Source organism: Neopelma chrysocephalum, unplaced genomic scaffold, assembly GCF_003984885.1.
Source record: "Neopelma chrysocephalum unplaced genomic scaffold, ASM398488v2 Primary Assembly neopelma1_96780, whole genome shotgun sequence".
Classification (NCBI taxonomy): Eukaryota; Metazoa; Chordata; class Aves; order Passeriformes; family Pipridae; genus Neopelma; species Neopelma chrysocephalum.
Window position 1 is genome coordinate 708,192 of NW_020925424.1, and position 17,793 is coordinate 725,984.

Sequence of the window (17,793 nt, forward strand, 5' to 3'; positions counted from 1 at the left end):
CTCCTCTCCTCCCTTCCACGTTGGTGTGTCTCAGAAGCAGAAGTTGTTTAGATGAACTCAGCCTACAGTCCCTCTTCAAGTCCTCGGCAGGGCATGTGGGATGCATCACAGTGCAAACACAGTACAGATACAGGCAAGATTGTCAATATGTCTTCACGTTCTTTTTTTGCTTGGAGGTCTTTTAAGAAGTAAATGTTTAAAAGAGGTGCTGAGACTATTTTGACCTTAGCCTCCAGTGTTTCAGACCCGACGTGAGTGGGGGGGCTCTCTGATGCTCTCCGGTCCCCACCGACATAGCCTTGCAGGGAGAGAAGGAAGGCTGAGTTGCAGATGGCAGGAGGGGGATGCGGTGGCAGGAGGGGGAGGCGGTGGCAGGAGGGGGAGGCGGTGGCAGGAGGGGAAGCAGCAGAAGTGGTTCCTGAGGGCAGCCCACGTGTGGCAGGGCCGCGGTTTCCCTATGCAAAGCCACCGCAGCCACAGCGCCTCACGCCGCTGCCCGGGCGGCATCGAGGAACTGCTGCAGTGTGTCAAAAAACAGCCATTTATTAATTATTGTGGATTTTTTTCAGCCTGAAGGAGACTGAGGGGAGACTTCACAGAATCGTGCAATCAACTAGGTTAAAAAAGGCCTCTGAGATCATCGAGTCCAACCTATGACCGAACACGACCTTGTCAACTAGACCATAGCACTGAGTGCCACATCCAGTCTTTCCTTACGCTACTCCAGGATGGTGAATCCACTGCCTCCCTGAGCAGCCTGTTCCATTGTCTAGTCACCCTTTCTGGGGAGAAATTCTTCCTAAAGTCCATTGCAGTCTACAGCTGCCTCATGAAGGGCAGCAGAGGGGCAGACGCTGATCTCGTCTGTCTGGTGACTAGTGACAGGACCCGACGGAAAGGCCTGAAGCCCTGTCAGGGGAGGGTTAGATTTGCCATTAGAAAAAGGTTCTTCACCTGGAAGGTGGTTGGGCACTGGAATAGGCTCCCCAGGGCATTGGTCACAGCACCAAGCCTCACAGAGTTCAAGAAGCGTTTGGACGTCTCAGGCACACGGTGTGACTTTTGGGACGTCCTGTGCAGGGCTCGATGATCCTGGTGGATCCCTTCCAACTCAGCATATCCTGTGATCCCTGTGATTCTCTCCCAACGGAGGACGTTCTGTGACTCCGCAAAGGTTCCCTTCCCATCACTGTGACCCCGCTCCCTGCCGCCGCCCCCTCGGCGGGGGCGCGAACGGGCGACAAAAGGGACAAAGCGCCCCGCGTCCCCTTTAAAGCCAGCCCCCTCCCCGCCCCGCCTCCCCACGTGAGCGGCCCGGGGCGGGCGTTCCGCGGCGCGTCAGTTCCGTCCGTGTCGCGGTGCGGAGCGGCCACGCGCGGAGCAGGACGTGAGTGCCGGGTCCCCACGCGCGCCCCCCGCGGCACCGCCCAGGGCAGCCCCGCCGGGAGGCCGCCCCGTGTTCCTCGAGTGCCCGCGGTGCCCTGCGGGAGAGCTGCCCCGCTGGGGAGCGGCCGCCTCTGCCGAGGGGGAGCTGCCACGTTGGGGGGCGCGGAGGGTCTGAGGGAGGGAGAAGATGGCGCCTCTCCGCGCTCCCCCCCCCCCCCCCCGCCCCCCGCGCCGGGAGCGGACCCGGCCCGCCGGCGACCCCCGGCCCGCTTCAGCCCGTGCTGCCTTTCTGTCGCCCCGCCGCGGGTGACCCGCGGTCCCCTCGCTACCGCCCTGCCTCGGGAGCACTTGGGTGTCCTCGCCCCATTCCACCCCCATCCTTGTTCGGGTCTTCGGTGTCCTTTCCTCGGGGGGCGGCACGAGCCGTGGAAAAAGAGGAATAGGGGAGGAAAATGGCGGCTGGGATCCGCCTACCTGGTCTTCCCGGCTCGCCTTCCTTTCCTTACCTTTCCCCGCTCTCGCCTGGCCCGTCTCATCGCCCTCACCCCCCTCCTCGCCTGCCCCGCCGTGTCGCCTCACGCTCGGCCCCTCCGGGGGGCTCCCACCGCCCCGCATCCCTTTTTCCTCCGGTTTCCGCCCACACCTTCCTCCATGTTGTCCCTTCCTCGTTCGCGCGCGGACCCCTGGGGTCATCCCCGCGCACCATCGTTTGGCTTTTCAGACTCAGTGTCATCCCTGTGCTTATTTTCACATTGTCCCATTCCAGCACTCCTCTGCCTCCATCTTACAGCGTGGCTTGTGTGTGCTTCCCCATTCCCTGTATCCTGTGCGGTGCTCCAGCCTCCATCGCAGTGCTCCAAGCTGTTACCACAGGTCTTGCTCCACTTTAGAACCACGTTGATTCATTACCATTATTTGGACTCCGTGGTGTTTGTTTTTTTTTTTTTTTTAATTTGCATATGTGGGGTTTTTTTCACTGCCAGTTCAACAACGCTTCAAAATATCTTTTAGTATTATGTTAGCCTTTCCTAGCTGTGGTTCATATCACAGTTTCTCTCTAGGATGCCTGTTTTTATTCTGAAAGAACAAAAGAGCTATGGATGTGTTACAAAGAGTTGCTAGTAGCAGGAAAGATGTGCAACCGCTACATCTAACCACATATTTGCATACCAGAGTGATGTACGAGCACACCTGGCAGCACGCATTCAAGGAATGCTGAATGTCCGCTTGTCTGGCAAATGAATAGACTCTAGTGACTGATGTGTTGAAGCTGCAGTGGAAATATTAATTGCAGTGCTGTGGTTCACTGTAACTGAGGCGTTTTTCAGACTGTTGTGTTGGTGGGATCTTCATCTTTATGTGTGACGATTATGCAGCACATTGCTTGCGAATCCAACTGGGTGAAATGCCCACGTCAGAGTACAGGCAATGAGAGGACCTTAATGAACTATATATGTGAATGTCATATAAAGGATTTAACTGGAGGACGGCATTATATTTTATTTTTTACACTGTTGTTTTTGCCGTGTCTGGGGATGTATGACACTTGTGAAAAATTGTTCTGCTGTAAACAGTTCAGAAGCCAAATCACTTACTGCATTTAGTACAGTTGCAGTAAAAAGGAGAAGAGATACAAGAGGGAAGAGTGTTTGAGATTGCGTCTGCAATGTGTATTAAAGCGTACATGAAATGGCAGGAAAGTCTTTAGGAGAGTTTTGAATAAGATGAGTCAGTCCAAACAGATTTGAAGATGGCTTTCCAGCCATAATGGGATGTATTCCTTATGTAGTGTTCTCATGTTATTTTTCTCTTCCCAGAATGCCTAAATCAAAGGAACTTGTATCTTCAAGCTCATCTGCCAGTGATTCAGATAGTGAAGTTGACAAAAAGGTGAACATTATATACAGTTTATTACTGTATTAACTCTTTTATTTCAGGCTGGGGTTAAGGAATTAGGTGAGCGTTATGTCACAACATGCCTGTCATTCCCTGTGATTTATGAGACACTTAAAAAAGCTCTCTGCCTCCCCGCCCTAAAAAAAACCAACCCCTTTTCCAACTTTGGGTGGATTACATGTTTTTTGACTTGCGGAAAAGGTTTTTTTAAGTTGCATTTTGCTTTGTTCATGCCATTCCATATGATAGATATGATCACAAGGTTCTTGTAATTCTTTACTGCTTTGTGGCAAGTGATAGAAGGCTTTTGTATAAGCTGCTCTGATGGCAAGAATTTAGACTTATTTTGAGAACATGCCCACACCCACCACTGCCAATTTGATATCTGGATTACTTCTCTGTAATAAAAATCTTATCTTACCCTATGCTTCATCGTGTCATTTGCTTATCTTGTTTGCATGTTTTTTTCTCTGCTTAATTTTCTTTTATTTGCTGTTATACCATCTGTTAGTTTCTCACTTAAAAGCTGAGCCAACCTGAGTGCATTTGAATTGATAAATTTTAATGTGACTGTTCTGAATGTATAAATTGAGTGTTCCTGTTTATTTTTAATAGTTATTTAATTTAGAATCTTGTATAGATGTATCAGTGATTACGAGCAAAACCAGAAAAAACTAGTGAATTCGTGTTTTTGAGAAGTGCTATTTGGTAATGCAGACATCAGGTATTTTAGTGTAGTACTTTAAAAGGCTTGGTCTGATTTACTGAATTGCTTCAGTTGTGACTTGATTGCACCTTGCAAATCAGGTGTTCTGTCAGACCTTAAGAAAAAAAGTTGATGGGGTGATTTTTTTGTTAGGGAACTGTATTCCTGAAAAGACAGTCTGACAGCCTGCTTTAGTGGGCAGAAGGGTGGGGGTTTTTTTCAGAGAGGTTATCCACAACATGATCTGAGCAGGTGAGACTAATTTTTGGTATGTTGGTATTACACTTTTTTTTTGAGGTGGGGAGCATGGTTACTATATAACTGTGAGTAGAAACAGTAACTTTGTGAGTTATCTGAACAACCTGATTTACAGGTGATATTGTCTGAATGTTTTAAAAAGATGTTTAATTTATCATGCTGAGAGCAGAGGTTGGATGCTGATTAAAAAAAAAAGTTGTGTGATGGAGGTGGTTTCCAGATCCTTTAATCATTATCTTCTGTAGGTTTTTTTTTTCCTTTTTTAAGAGGAGTCATAAACTGTTCTGCATTTTTTGTTGCTCTGAGTAGAAGGGAAAGTGTCATTTCTCTCAGACTTAATTTTTTTATTAAAACTACTGAGCTGACAGTGTTACTGTGCAAAAAGAGAAGGGTTTTTGAAATGTATTTTGATCTGATTAAATTCTCTTTAAAGCCAAAGTATTATGGTAAACTTCACTGGGAACAGAATTAGGCTCATTTGAAGGGTTTTATTTCTTTGATTCCAGTCTAAATGCACAGTATTGGAGTCCTGCCTCTTCACAGCAGGAAGGTGGTAATGTGCATTACTTAGTAATAGTTTGTGACATAAAATGTAAACTTTTCTGTAGCATACGGAGTGAGTTGTGGCTCATGCTTATCTTTTTTTTTCCCCTGCTCCAAGGCAAAGCGGAAAAAGCAAGCAGCTCCAGAAAAACCTGTAAAGAAACAAAAGACTGGTGAAAGTTCAAAAGGTGCAGCTTCTTCTAAGCAAAGCAGTAACAGAGATGAGAATATGTTTCAGGTAAAATTGATGACTCATAAAGCCTGGTAAAGGTAACATGTTACATCATATTCAGTATAAATTTTATGAGGTGATCTGAGTTTCTTGGCAGCATAGTCTTGGTCTCCTGAATCCTTGGCTGGAGGGGATTACGGTGCTCGCATGCAGATGAGATGCTCAGAAGAGCGTGGTCAGGTTTCAGCTGAGTAAAAGAATCTGAATTGCAGCAATTGATCTAATCCTCTTGACTTTGCCCGTGCTAGCTCTGGGTGCTCATTTTGCCAGTAAATACAACACTTACCAAGAGTATACTGTAAATATTAGATTAGGTTTGTCTCTACATGGAAATGTTTTTTAATCAGGGCTCTTGGAAAAAACGCTTCTTGGAAACCAAAGTGTGGACTCTTCATTCCTGTTTAACTAGGTCAAGGACAACTTGGCTCCTCTATGATAAGACAGCATCTTGGAATAAGTTTTGCTTCTTACTATATTTTATGATGGAGAATTTTATCGCTGAACATCCATAATAATAGTAATTTTTGACATCGTCCCCGTTTTTAAGATGGGATGAATGTACATTTTTCAGTAGAAAGGTGCATTTGTGAATTCAGGGTATTGCAGTTTCCAAGGTTGGCTGAGGCAGTAGCAGCGTGTGCTGAGACCTGTGCAAGAATATACATAGCTCAGAATTACGTATTTTACAGGCATGGATCATCACCTATTAAAGGTCTCTGATTAGCTGGCTGAAAAGGAATGTAAATTTGTGAGACTTTGATTCTCAACTTTGTGAAAGGGTATGGGAAATGTGTCTAGTGAGGTGACCCAAACACAGAGTAAGCTAAATTAAATGATTCTGGGCTGTGTAAAGTAATATGGGGAAAGAAAAAGTTTTCTAGAGAGACTTTCCTAACTGATACTGTGGTACAAGGCAGTTATTTTTAGTGTCTCAATTCTCACTTTCCTCATGTTGAGGAGAGGAACTTTAAGGCAATGCCTGGACTTCCCTATTGAAGGGAGTGTATAATATTTTTAGTTCTGCTTGGGCATGCTTTGAACTCTGTAGGAAAAATAATATAGTGAATTCTATACCTTATGAGGTGAGCTGCAGTTAGAACTGTAAAGAACTATGTATAAACTTTGTGTTATGTTTGTAACAAGTTCAGAAATTCCAGCCTTGAAGAAAACTGTTAAAACTTTTAGTGTTCCTCTGATGCAAAAACAGCCAGGCACTTTCAAATAAAAATGAAAGTATTTGTGTGCTCTGGTTTCTTGAAACCTTTTTGACCTAAGATAATAAAAAGTTACTAAAAACAGACAGTAGAGGACTCTTATTAGTCTGAAAAGAACAGGGTTCTTCCGGTGTTGAGTATAATACAGATATTTGAATATCACCTTGATCTAAAACATCAGTGTTGCTCAGTCTGCCTGCCTTTCAGGTAATCAACAACAAAAAATTTTTGGATTGCTCCTTGTATTATGTGAAGCTTTGTCAGATTTTTCAAGCTACATCAACTTCTGCCCAGTTCCTAAGAGATAAATGTTGCAGTGGATAAATTGAGCTGTAGTAGGTCTGAGAATACTGTCCCTCCCTCCCCTCTACTTAGAAGAGCATGCTATAAGATGCTGTTACATGGTAACAGTTTTGTTTGTTCTAGGACTTTTAGTAATATTAGAAACTCTTCTTTCTGGAGAGTTTTTCTCCCACGGCAGTAAAATGATCTCTGATGTGGAAGTGACTTTGCAGTATAACTTACAAGTGTAGCTTCAGTTGGTGGAATGTAAAGCATTCCTAGGATAGTCAAAAGTTCTATGGTGTCCATATTGTGTGTGGGAGTGGCTTCAAATGATGTGATGCTTAGAGGATTGTTGTTCTACACCCTCAGGCTGGGCTCTTAAGGCATACAGCTTCCCTTAATATAGAGCTCATCGTGACTGCTGTATTCAGAAGATTCGGCATTTTCATATATTTTTACATTTTATATTTTTGTTTGAGATTGTTGCTGTAATGATTTTTTTTTTGCAACTACTTATGAAGAATAGTATAAATGTTAGTAGAAGAAAATTAATTCAATATAAGAGACCAAGTGTATTTTATGTATTTAGAGGTCTTCGCCTTTTTAGATTTTATAGGTAGCCTGGTATACTTTGCAGTTTGTTGAAGGATTTGTGTGCAGTTAGCATGCAGAAATTTATCTTGCTCCCCTGTGTAATGTATTACTAGAGCCCCTAAAGACTAGAGTTATTCATGTCAGTGTGAAGGGGTTTAGTGTTGATACATTAGATTCCTGTCTGTGGCTTCAAGCCAACCTGAGCTCTGCACCATGTGCTTTGGTTAGTTTGACTAATCCTATCATCTACCTATGCCTGATTTGGATAAGGTTTGTCAGCATGCATTAATGACTACCCAGAGTGGAACCACATTGCATGATCATGCATTTACTGACATTGTTACTTAAAAGTTGTCTGTGTGTTGTCCTGTCCACTCTCTCCCCCTTTTTTTTTTTTTGGAGTTTTGGTCATATTTGCTTTTTGACTTGAGATAGATAAGTTCTTTGATTTCTCAACATAAAGTTCTTTGATTTCCCAGTGTAATGACTTTATCATAGGCTCCTGAAAGAAGGTAAATATATAAGTGTATGATGCTCTGAAACTGATTGGTTTAGCACATTAATTATGAAACTTAGGTGGTCACTGATGCATTTCACGAACAACTTGCTGTGTGGCAGATCTCACTGTTTACAGGAGTCTTCGTTGTGCTCCTTGTAGTGCTGTCCATATATGAAAGGAGCTTTTTTTGCCGTTTCTATTTCCACAGTATGTGTACCATTTAATCCAGAAAATATGGGAACAGGAAAAATAATGAAGAAGGTGCTTGCTGAAGCTCATAGAGGAAGTCAGTTGCATAGCTGTGAAGGGAACTGAGACACAATTTCAATACTTTTTATTCTGAGAAACAAACTTGGAAATGGTGGTTTTGATTGGTATAATTCAGTAGAGCAGTATAATCTTAGGATCTGTGGTATTTAATGAAAAGTATATGAACTTGTCTGTAAAGGTTGAACTGCAGTAACTGGACTGTTGTAAGTCAATATGACTCTTCTGGTTTAACCCCAGCCAGCAGCTGCTCACTCACTCCACCACCAGCAGGACTGGGGAGAGAACTGGAAGTGAGAAAACTTGTGGGTTGAGATAAAGCATTTAATAGGGAAAGCAAAAGTGCTGCACTCAAACAGAGCAAAACAAGGAATTAATTCACTACTTCCCATGGGCAGGCAGGTTTTCAGCCATCTCCAGGAGAACAGGGCTCCATCACGTGTAACAGTTACTTGGGAAGACCCCAAGCATGTACCTCCCTTCTTCCACCTGCTTTAAATACTGAGCATGATGCCATATGGTATGGAATATCCCTGTGTCAGTTGGGGTCACTTGTCCTGGCTGTGTCTCCTCCCATGCACTCGCAGCCTCCTTGCAGGCATGGCAGTAGGAAAAGCAGAAAAGGCCTTGACTCTGTGTAAGCCCTGCTCAGAACAAGAACATTTCTATATTATCATCACTGTGTTCAGCACAAATCCAGTCCACAGCCCAATACCAGCCACTGTGAAAAAATTAACTCTACCCCAGCCAAAACTGGCACAGCAACCCTTGAAACATGGCTGTGGTTATAGAAATCTAAATATACATTTGTCAGTGAAATTACTCCAGGACTATTGGCTGCTGCATAACAAAAGAATTGTTCAGAAATGAACCTGTACCAGAATTGCAGGTAGCTAAGTACCAAGAAACATCAGTTTACTTATATCTAGATTTTGGTTGTGGTTTTAAACCTTAGATGTTTGTTGGAGCTGTACTTCAGAAGCGTATTTAAAAGTTTTGGTGGTGGCAGCTTTTGCATAGAACAGTTTTGCATAAATTGTTCAAAATTTAATGTGATCATTCATCTGAAATCTAAACAGTGATGTGAAATCTAGCTTAATTTCAGCATTTTCATATAGAACTGCTTCCATCTAAGGTAGACTGACTGATTGAGTAAATGTGAACTTTGCATTATTGCTTCTCACCTTACTGTAGTTGAATTGAGACATACAGTCTTTGCAAATTACATTGTTAACACTTGATGCATTGTATTTGCAGCTTTAAGCTGCTATATTACATTGGATTTTATTGTTTAGGACAAACCTGGAAGTACTTGGCAATACACTAAGATTCTTCCACAGCCATGGAAAAAGAGTTGCTGTAGAGTGCTACTACTTGAAGCTTTTCTTAGAGGTGACCTTAAAAGTTAGCGAAGCGTTAAAGGGTAAAACCAAAAAATGTTGTTCGTGTAGGCTGTTTAGGATGTTCTTTGCCAGCAGTGCTGAGGGGCTTGGGCCTGGTGCCAAGTTTGGTCTGAAAGAGCTAACATGCCATGACATTATACTTTATTTTTGAATGTTAAATTTATAGTGCTGTGAAAGTGTTTAATTGGTCAAAAAATACTGTCTTATAAACTGTAATGTCTTGTTCATTTTAATGAACTAGATGCTTTGAAGTAGGAAAAGTGCTTCAGACTTATGTTATATAGATATGTCCTAATTGTTTTATTATTAATTTTAGAAGTCTTGTGGCATGATCTGCGTAAGAAGAAAAATTTCTTTAGGCAAACATAAAAGTGTTCATGTTTGTGTCAGTTTTGTGAAATAAGAGCGTATGACTTAAACATCTGTGAATCGGTGTACTTAATGGGAGAGTTTTTCAATCTGTCTGGTCAGACTTAATGCTAGAGTGTTTGGACCCCTCTTGGGTTGTATCAAAATGCAAGATGCATAGATAAAGGAAATTGAAAGGTAATATTTTATCAGGAAGGAGTATTTTATTTTAAAATTGTTTACTTTATAATGTGTTCTTTCTTCATAAAATGTATCCAGAAGGTGCATGCAAAATTCTAAGGATTTCTTACAGAAATTGTGAGAAATTTTATTTGATTGTGGTTTTGTTATCTAATTTCTGGTTCTCCAATTCACCATGTACTTTGAATTTATGTGAATAAATAGTTTTTTATCATATTTGGGAAGATCTTTAATAAGCCTAAATGTGTGGTGTATTGTGTAGTTGTTGGTTTAATTCTTCCTCCCACTCACTCTTCCCGTCCCCTGAAAAAAAAAAGGTGCCCATGTAATTCAGTGAAGACATTGGTGCAGAAATTATGGAACTCAGGAGTCATTTCATAATATGCTATGTGCCAGTAAACTTACAAGATTTGAATGGTTTATTGGAACACCTTGTACAATGAGGTACCTGAGAGGATTTGGGAGTGGGCATGGGACAGTAGGTGGCTAACTTTAACTTCCATCTGTATTTACTGTGTTAAAAAAGAAAAAAAAGCCCCACAATTACCAGAGAGGTTTTTTTTTGGCAGGCATTGTACGTGAATATCTAATTTGCTTTCTGCACTTGTGGAATGGACTAAAATTTACACTTGGGAGTAAGGTCCCTTTTTCCTGTCTTCATTTACAGCTGCTGGAAACAAAGGCAAAATTTTATTTCGGAAAACAGTAAATTCATGACTTTTATAATAAGCAAGCATGTAAATAATACAGACATTTTTATTCTGGGAGAGCTACTTCTACATTGAGCATTGCCTGCTCAACTCATTTAAAGTCATTGCTTATTAGCCTACTGACTACTCTGAGTTAAGCTTTTAATCTAGTTGTTTCTCTGGTGTCTAAAATAAGCCGCAGTGTGCAGTGTCACATGTCAGAGTCTAATGCTGCTGGGGAAAGTGAATGCTGTAATATGTAAAATACCTAAAAGACCTTTATGTGTGTTTTGACAGATTGGCAAAATGAGGTATGTCAGTGTTCGGGACTTTAAAGGAAAAGTCTTAATTGATATTAGAGAATACTGGATGGATCAAGAAGGTGAAATGAAGCCTGGCAGAAAAGGTATTGTTCTGCTTGATGTTACTTCGTATTAAACATTGGGTTTGCAGTAGAACTTTGTGTATCATATTTTTATCCTTTGATGCTATGTGATATTTTTAGAGTAATATTTTTACTTTCCTATAATTTATATTTTAACAAAGAATTAGTTTAATCTGTAGATTATACATAAGAGCAAAGTGGGTTTGTTGGCCTGAGTCTGTTTTCCTAAATAGATCCTCCATGTTTTATGGAAAGCAAGGCATCAAATACAAGCAAATTTGGTAGAGGACTTATAAACATGACCATAACATAGCCATACTTTTGCCCCCAATTGATTAACTTAGTTAACACAATTTTTTTTAATACAATTGGATTTCTTATTTCAAAATTCACTGAAAAGATTTAATCATTTTTATAAGATGTTAATTTTGTTAAAACAACCAGGTCCTTCAGTTTCTATTAAATTTTTGATTAAAAAAATCAGAACATTTAATGTGACTAATTTTGGAGGAAAAAAGTGAAGATTTTAGTAGAGGGAGAAGTATCTCAAGTCATCAAGCTTTGGTACCAAGTTTCTAATCTGCAGTACAGCACAAGCCCTTATACCTTTAATTGCTGCTTGGATAGTTGCTTGTCATGGCAAGCCTTCACTGTGAACCACTTTCAGAACTTTTGCGCTTCAAGATGAGGATGTGAGGACAGTTGCAGGAGTAGTGCTGTGCTTAATGTTATGTTGCTTCTCTTAGAAAAGTCTAATTTTTATCATTTTTCGTACTGCATCAATGAAAGAGGTAAGTATGAAACATTCTGCCCTGGGGATTCATAGAGTCATGGAATGGTTTGAGTTGGAAGGGACTTTACAGATCTCATTCCAACCTCGTGTCATGGACAGGGACACTTTCCGGTAGACCAGGTTGCTCAAAGCCCCATCCAACCTGGCCTTGAACGCTTCCAGGCATGGGGCATCCACAGCTTCCCTGGGCAATCTGTGCCAGGGCCTCACCACCCTCCCAGGCAAGAATTTCTTCTAAATATCCAGTCTAAATGTACCCTCTTCCATTTTGAAGCCACTCTCCCTTGCCCCGTCACTTTTTGCCATTGCAAAAAGTCCCTCCCCAGCCTTCCTGTACTGGGAGGCTGCAAAGTTTGAAGTTTGAAGACATACAATCAGCATAAGGTTTGTTACATTCTTATGGTGTGTTCAGGAGCAACTCAGTGAACAGTAATTTGAAAAGTTTGAGAAGCATTTTCAACATTTCTTGAATAACCACTGAGAATAGGTTTGCATGAACAGGTGTACTGGTGTTGTACAGGAACATTTCTTGGTTTGGATTTGTTGTTAGTTAATAAAAAAGATGAATTTTTAAGGACTTTACCCTGCTGTGTTTTGAGGTGAAATTCAGTAGTATATGCACTTTGAGTGGCAAACTGCAATGAGATTTGGTGGGTGGACCTAGTGACAAAAGTTACATGATGTAGGTAGAAATGTTTATCAATGCAGCAAAAGGGTCTGAATTTTATTAGGATAAAATTTAATAGTAGTCTGATACAGTATGTGAGCCAAATATTTCATTAATGCACTCATAAGCCACCTATTTAGCTATCCTAAAACCAGTATAAGTAGTTGAAATACTATAATAAGACAGAAAAATAAACCCAGCATTTTAAATTATTGTCAGAGTGTTTCAAACACCAGGTCTGAACTTTGTGCAGTTGGTCTGGTGTGTAGTTGAGGGACATTTTGATGATGCTTGGTCCCCTAATAATGGTTAGCATACCTGACCTGTGTTCAAAAAGAAATCTTCACGCTATAGGCTGGTGGAAAACTGCTTAGAGAAGCTCCATGCACACTACTTGCTGCTGTAAATTATGGTGGTGCCCTCATAAGACACTGATGGGAAAAAAAGGAAAAAAAACTGACCGTGAGCTCAAAAAGTGGAATTCAAAGTTTTGGCTGTTTTGAGGCCCTGCTTCACCTACAGGGAGAAAGCAATGAAGGACACCTGATCACTGAGGGAGCAGAGTGGGGGTAAATAGTAGAAGAGCTTGGCCAGAGAAAGTATGAGAGGTAACCCTGTGTGCCTGCACTCTTCACAGAATTGGCATAGAGATTGTAGGGGAAGAATGAGGAGACTAAAGCACAAATGAAACATGTGCCTGGACTCAACCTTGAGGAAGATGAGGACAGATATGGAACTGAGGAGATGGTTTGTGGGGTACTTATTAAATGATTAATGATTGAATGTTACTGGAAACTATAGTGAACTTGAAGAAGAAATAACTTATGTTGGTTTGTGTTAGCGAGTGTAATAGAATCTCTCCAAAAGGTTACTTATAGTATGTGTTATTTACAGTGCTTTGAGAAACAAAATGGGGGGGAAACCCCAGAATTATAGTACCTGAAAAGTGCATAGAAAATTAGTCCACATAGGTATGGCTTTTAGGAGCCAGCAGGAATATGAATGATTTCCTACTTCTCACCCTGGGCTTTTGTACTGCCTTCTATTAAGGCTGGAGTTGTATTTCCCTTCTTGTGTTTAGCCTAATACTTGCAAAATTTTTTGTTACAAGCATTCTCTTTGCAATGTAAACTTGTCTAGAGGTAACCTAAAGTTAAATTGTAGTGAGCAGTTTCACTTTGTAACTGAGGTGGTTGTTGAAATAGCTCAGGCATTAAAATAGTTATGACATAGACTTTGTGTATGAAACTAGCCTTTATAGTAATTACACAAGAATACTGCACACGATTTTCTTTTTGTCCTAAGTGTTTATTTTTAATGCATTTCAGGTATTTCTTTAAATCCAGAACAGTGGAATCAGCTGAAGGAACAGATTTCTGATATTGATGATGCAGTAAGAAAACTCTAAAGACAGAGCCATACAAAAACTTATATCATGTAGTTGTATTAAGCAGTCTTTTTACATTGGCTTTAGTTTTCTAAAATATTGTTTTCCAAGCTATTGTATATTTGGATTGCAAAACAATTTGTAAGATGAATACTTTTTTTATGTGCATTAAAAGTGTATTCTGAGTGAGGCTATTTGTGTATACTTTACTAAAAGGAGTTGTGTTGCTTTCACCCCATGGTGTAAAATAAACAAATCAAGTAACATGTAAAGCATACTTGTTTATGGCCTTTTGATTGAAGGTGTTTGCTGATAAGGCCACCTAATAGCTTTAGTCATTGGTTTAGTTTCAGTTTAGTTCATAGTTAATACAAATTTATTTTCTGAGATTTCTTAAAATGTCAATTTAATTTTTCCTTTTATTACATTCTCTTTGGTATTGCCCTGCAGCTTTCTGCTTTAAGACTTGATACAAACAGTGAATACTGGGGAAAACACATTTTTGTAGATAGTTTTCAATACTGTATTTGCTAATTTACCCTATTTATTCAGATGTAAACAGTCTTGAGTATATAGCTTTTTTTGCATTACTTGCATGAAGTATTAAGCTAAACAATAACACTTGAACACAAAACACATGCTAATTTTCTCATTTTTCTGTAGTTTGCTTGACCTAGAAAATACAAATAGCCTTTTTTCTTGAATTCTAGATGTGATGCATAAACTTTTACAGTAATAGACATATACCTCAGAGTAAGACAGTATTTAAAAGATCCACATGTGGTTATTAGTTAGTACATTTTTCAAGGTTTGCATTAAATTCATTCTGGAACACATACTAACCAGTTATTCTATAAAAAAGGAACAGTTGACCTGTCTTTGTAGGGCTTCTGTTCAATTGAGAGTATTGCATAAACAATGATGCTTAAATTAGACTGTAACACAGGTTAAGCAGTCAAACAGGGTTAAAACTGATGCAGCCAAAATGTCTGTCTGTCATGTTCCTGCCCCATCCACACTGCCTGACCTGATAGTGCTCTGGTAAGAAAAGCCTCTGCCCCGTTCTGCTAGACCAGAAGCTGCCCCACTGGAAGGGCTTCTTGGTGGCACCGAGTCACAAGTGCCATGTGGAACTTGAAAAGATAAGGGGCACACCAGAATGGAAGTTACTGGTGAAAGACCAAAGTTAGCTGGCACATAATAACTACGGGGAATAAATGGGAGCAAAATTGGAGAAGAATTGATTTTCTCACTTAATTCAGTTAATTGAAGCAAGAAGATAAAACGTCATGAAAACGGACATTTCTATATGTAGTATGTAGTGAATGTCCAACCTAATTAGTTTGACTGTAATTTTCCCATTTGTTGGTAAAGTAATTGTAGTTTCTAAACTTTGTATAGATAAACATTTTTTAATTATGGAACATCTTAGTACAGTTGTTATTGCAGACATGATTGTAAGTGCCATACACAGGCTGTTCCTGTGCTGCAGAGTTCATAATTCAATGCAAATAGGTATTAAATGGCTGAGTTCATGAAGTATATATTACAAATATTAAATATTTGTACAAATATGACATATTACAAATAAATTAAGATCTGGATTTTTTATAGCTCAGGAAATCTTAAATTTTTAAGAATTGCTGGAGGATGAATTAAAGGTTGAAGAGATGTTTATGGTAGCAGATGTGTTTTTGGGCACAACATTCTTTTCTGAGTGACTGCTAACATCGTGTAGGGCTATTTGGACCAAATAGAATAAATACGAAATAGCTGCTAAAATATCACAAGTGAGTGAATGAAATGTTTCATATCACTGTAGACAAGTTCTAGATATTTGTTATTGCAGTATGTATATATGATTTTGTTCCTTTAAATCTGAAATTTTGCAACCAGATTTCATCCACTTTACTTTAAAACTCTCATGTAGCTACTTCAAAGTGCATGATTACATTAGAGGGAATACTGTCCTCACTTAGATTACTGTGGTAATAGGTCATTGGGTGGCAGTTGTGTATCAGAGTACAATATAATTGTGTTCAGGAAGGTGAGAAATTAAAATCATTCATTTGGGGAGAGTGAAGTGAAAAAGTTTATTACAGTGGTTAGTTCTCTTGTGGAAATTGATGGTAGAGGTGTTCAAAGAAATTAGTATTTGTTAAGCACGAACTATTAGTTATTAGTAGGTATCTAAGTAAACCAGACAGTTTCACAAATGAATTCAAAAGGGGATGAGTTGATCAGGTGACTGATGTGCTTGTAAGACAATAATATACAAGTAACCTTGATAAAAATTTGACGCATTCAGTATTATTTTGAAATAAACTGTAGTGATTTGTCATGTCATCATCCATGGCTGTAGTCTTTCTAATTTGAGAAGAAAATTCTGATTTTTTTTTTTTTTAATAAAGATTATTTTCTTGCAGAAAAAATATTAGTTAGGATACATGTAGAAGTGTTCACGAAAGAAAATTGTGCATGTATGACAAGGCTGTGTAATATGGGGTAAGAGCACTGCTCCCTTTCCCACTGAAGTGACAAAAGAAAGATGCATTTTATTCTTCGTGTTTATGCAGGGCATATTAGCAATATGTTTTATAAAATAAACCTACCGTGGAGCTTAGGGGGAAAAACGTCACAGTTAGAGCTGCCAAAGTACTGTATGTGTGATAATCAAACTGTCATGTACCATGTTGCTCGTATGTGGAAATGTTAATATTGAAAATAAACAAGTGCAGTACTAATTTTGATATTTCTGTTAAAGGAAATGCCCCAGTTACGTACTTATGTGATCTGTTAGCAGAAAAAAAAAAATGATGATTGTAATTCTGGTAACTCAAATGTCATATTGTTAGCCATGTGGAATGTTTCTTGTTTTGCTCTGGTAGTATCTTCTGCAGAGAGGCCACTGGAAATATGAGCCCTGCAACTGTAATTACCTTAATGTTCAAATAAAAAATAGTTGAATGGCGTATGTGTAGTAACAATTTGAACACTTGGAAATAAATGAAGACTTCTGTTGACATAGTGTTATTTTTATAGAAATTTAGCTGCACTAAGAAATTCAGCTGCACTGACAAGTTGTGGAACCTGTTTGTTTATTGCAACTACTGTAATTTGGAAATTTGAAAACTTAATCATCTTGGACATCGTCCATGTCTGCGGGTGGGGGATTGATTTGTGTAGCCCACGGGGATAGAAATTTTTCACTAAGACAGAAGAACAAGTGTCATGTAAATACAGAAGCAACAGATATAAACACACATTCAAACGTCAAACAGAAGAGTGTCTGATAAGTTGTGACTGTTAAGAGAATGGCTGATTATCTTTTTTCAGTGGAGTTTCTCTTTGATCTGACTTTAAAGATAACCACAGATAAGGTAGGAAAATTATCATTGGTCAGTTATGTCAGCGTAGGGTTCTTTAGGAAGGACATTTGTTTTTTACATTCTTGTGGTGACTGATCTGTAGGGAGTGGATTAACTGTAGCATTGAACCTAAGAGACTTTTCTCCAAGTGATTTTGAGTAGTTTAGTAATTTATAGCCACAGAAAGAGAAATTACTGTGGCTCGAAGGGAAGAAATGGAGTCAGGGGTTTGTGCAGGGTCCTTGTGTCCTACCTAGTCCTCATTTACTTTCACCCTCTTACTGTTAGGGTTTCTCTTTGACTGTGGCCCTGGCGCCTGTGTATGAAAGAGCATTCCAACAGGCAGTGCTTTTCCTGAATCAAGCCTGTGTGTCCCCTGCTCACATAGGACAGTTACATACTTACATAGAAGTATTAAGATGTGTGCTGAGGAACTGCAGTAAATGGTCCTTAGTTTAGTGATGGTTTGTCAGGGAAGCTTACATTGTGCTATTGTGTGAGCAGAGGGACGTGCCACAAGTCATGGGCATTCTTAAAGGCTGAGAACCTGTTCCCTTGGTATTGTATTTTATTTAACAAAAATATTACAATTTTTTGTAAGATCTGCTTAATTCTGTTTTCATTTTGTTTTCAGTGATTCCATGTACTCATCACTGATAAGATTTCAGATGA

At 39.8% G+C, this 17,793-nt stretch overlaps 1 protein-coding gene across 2 annotated transcripts; it reads left to right on the plus strand.

Annotated features, from left to right (window-relative positions):
* The first annotated feature begins 1,319 nt into the window (after nucleotides 1–1,319).
* Nucleotides 1,320–16,776, plus strand: SUB1 (SUB1 homolog, transcriptional regulator). Of its 2 annotated transcripts, XM_027709476.1 has the most exons (6): nucleotides 1,328–1,387; nucleotides 2,153–2,259; nucleotides 3,204–3,276; nucleotides 4,908–5,027; nucleotides 10,819–10,927; nucleotides 13,695–16,776. In XM_027709476.1, exons 3-6 carry the CDS (start codon nucleotides 3,205–3,207, stop codon nucleotides 13,772–13,774), a joined length of 381 nt encoding a protein of 126 aa, XP_027565277.1. In that variant the 5' UTR covers nucleotides 1,328–1,387; nucleotides 2,153–2,259; nucleotide 3,204; the 3' UTR covers nucleotides 13,775–16,776. The 2 variants fall into 2 exon arrangements, with proteins under 2 accessions (XP_027565276.1, XP_027565277.1); XM_027709475.1 differs by lacking the exon at nucleotides 2,153–2,259 and having other exon boundaries at nucleotides 1,320–1,387.
* Nucleotides 16,777–17,793: the final 1,017 nt, after the last annotated feature.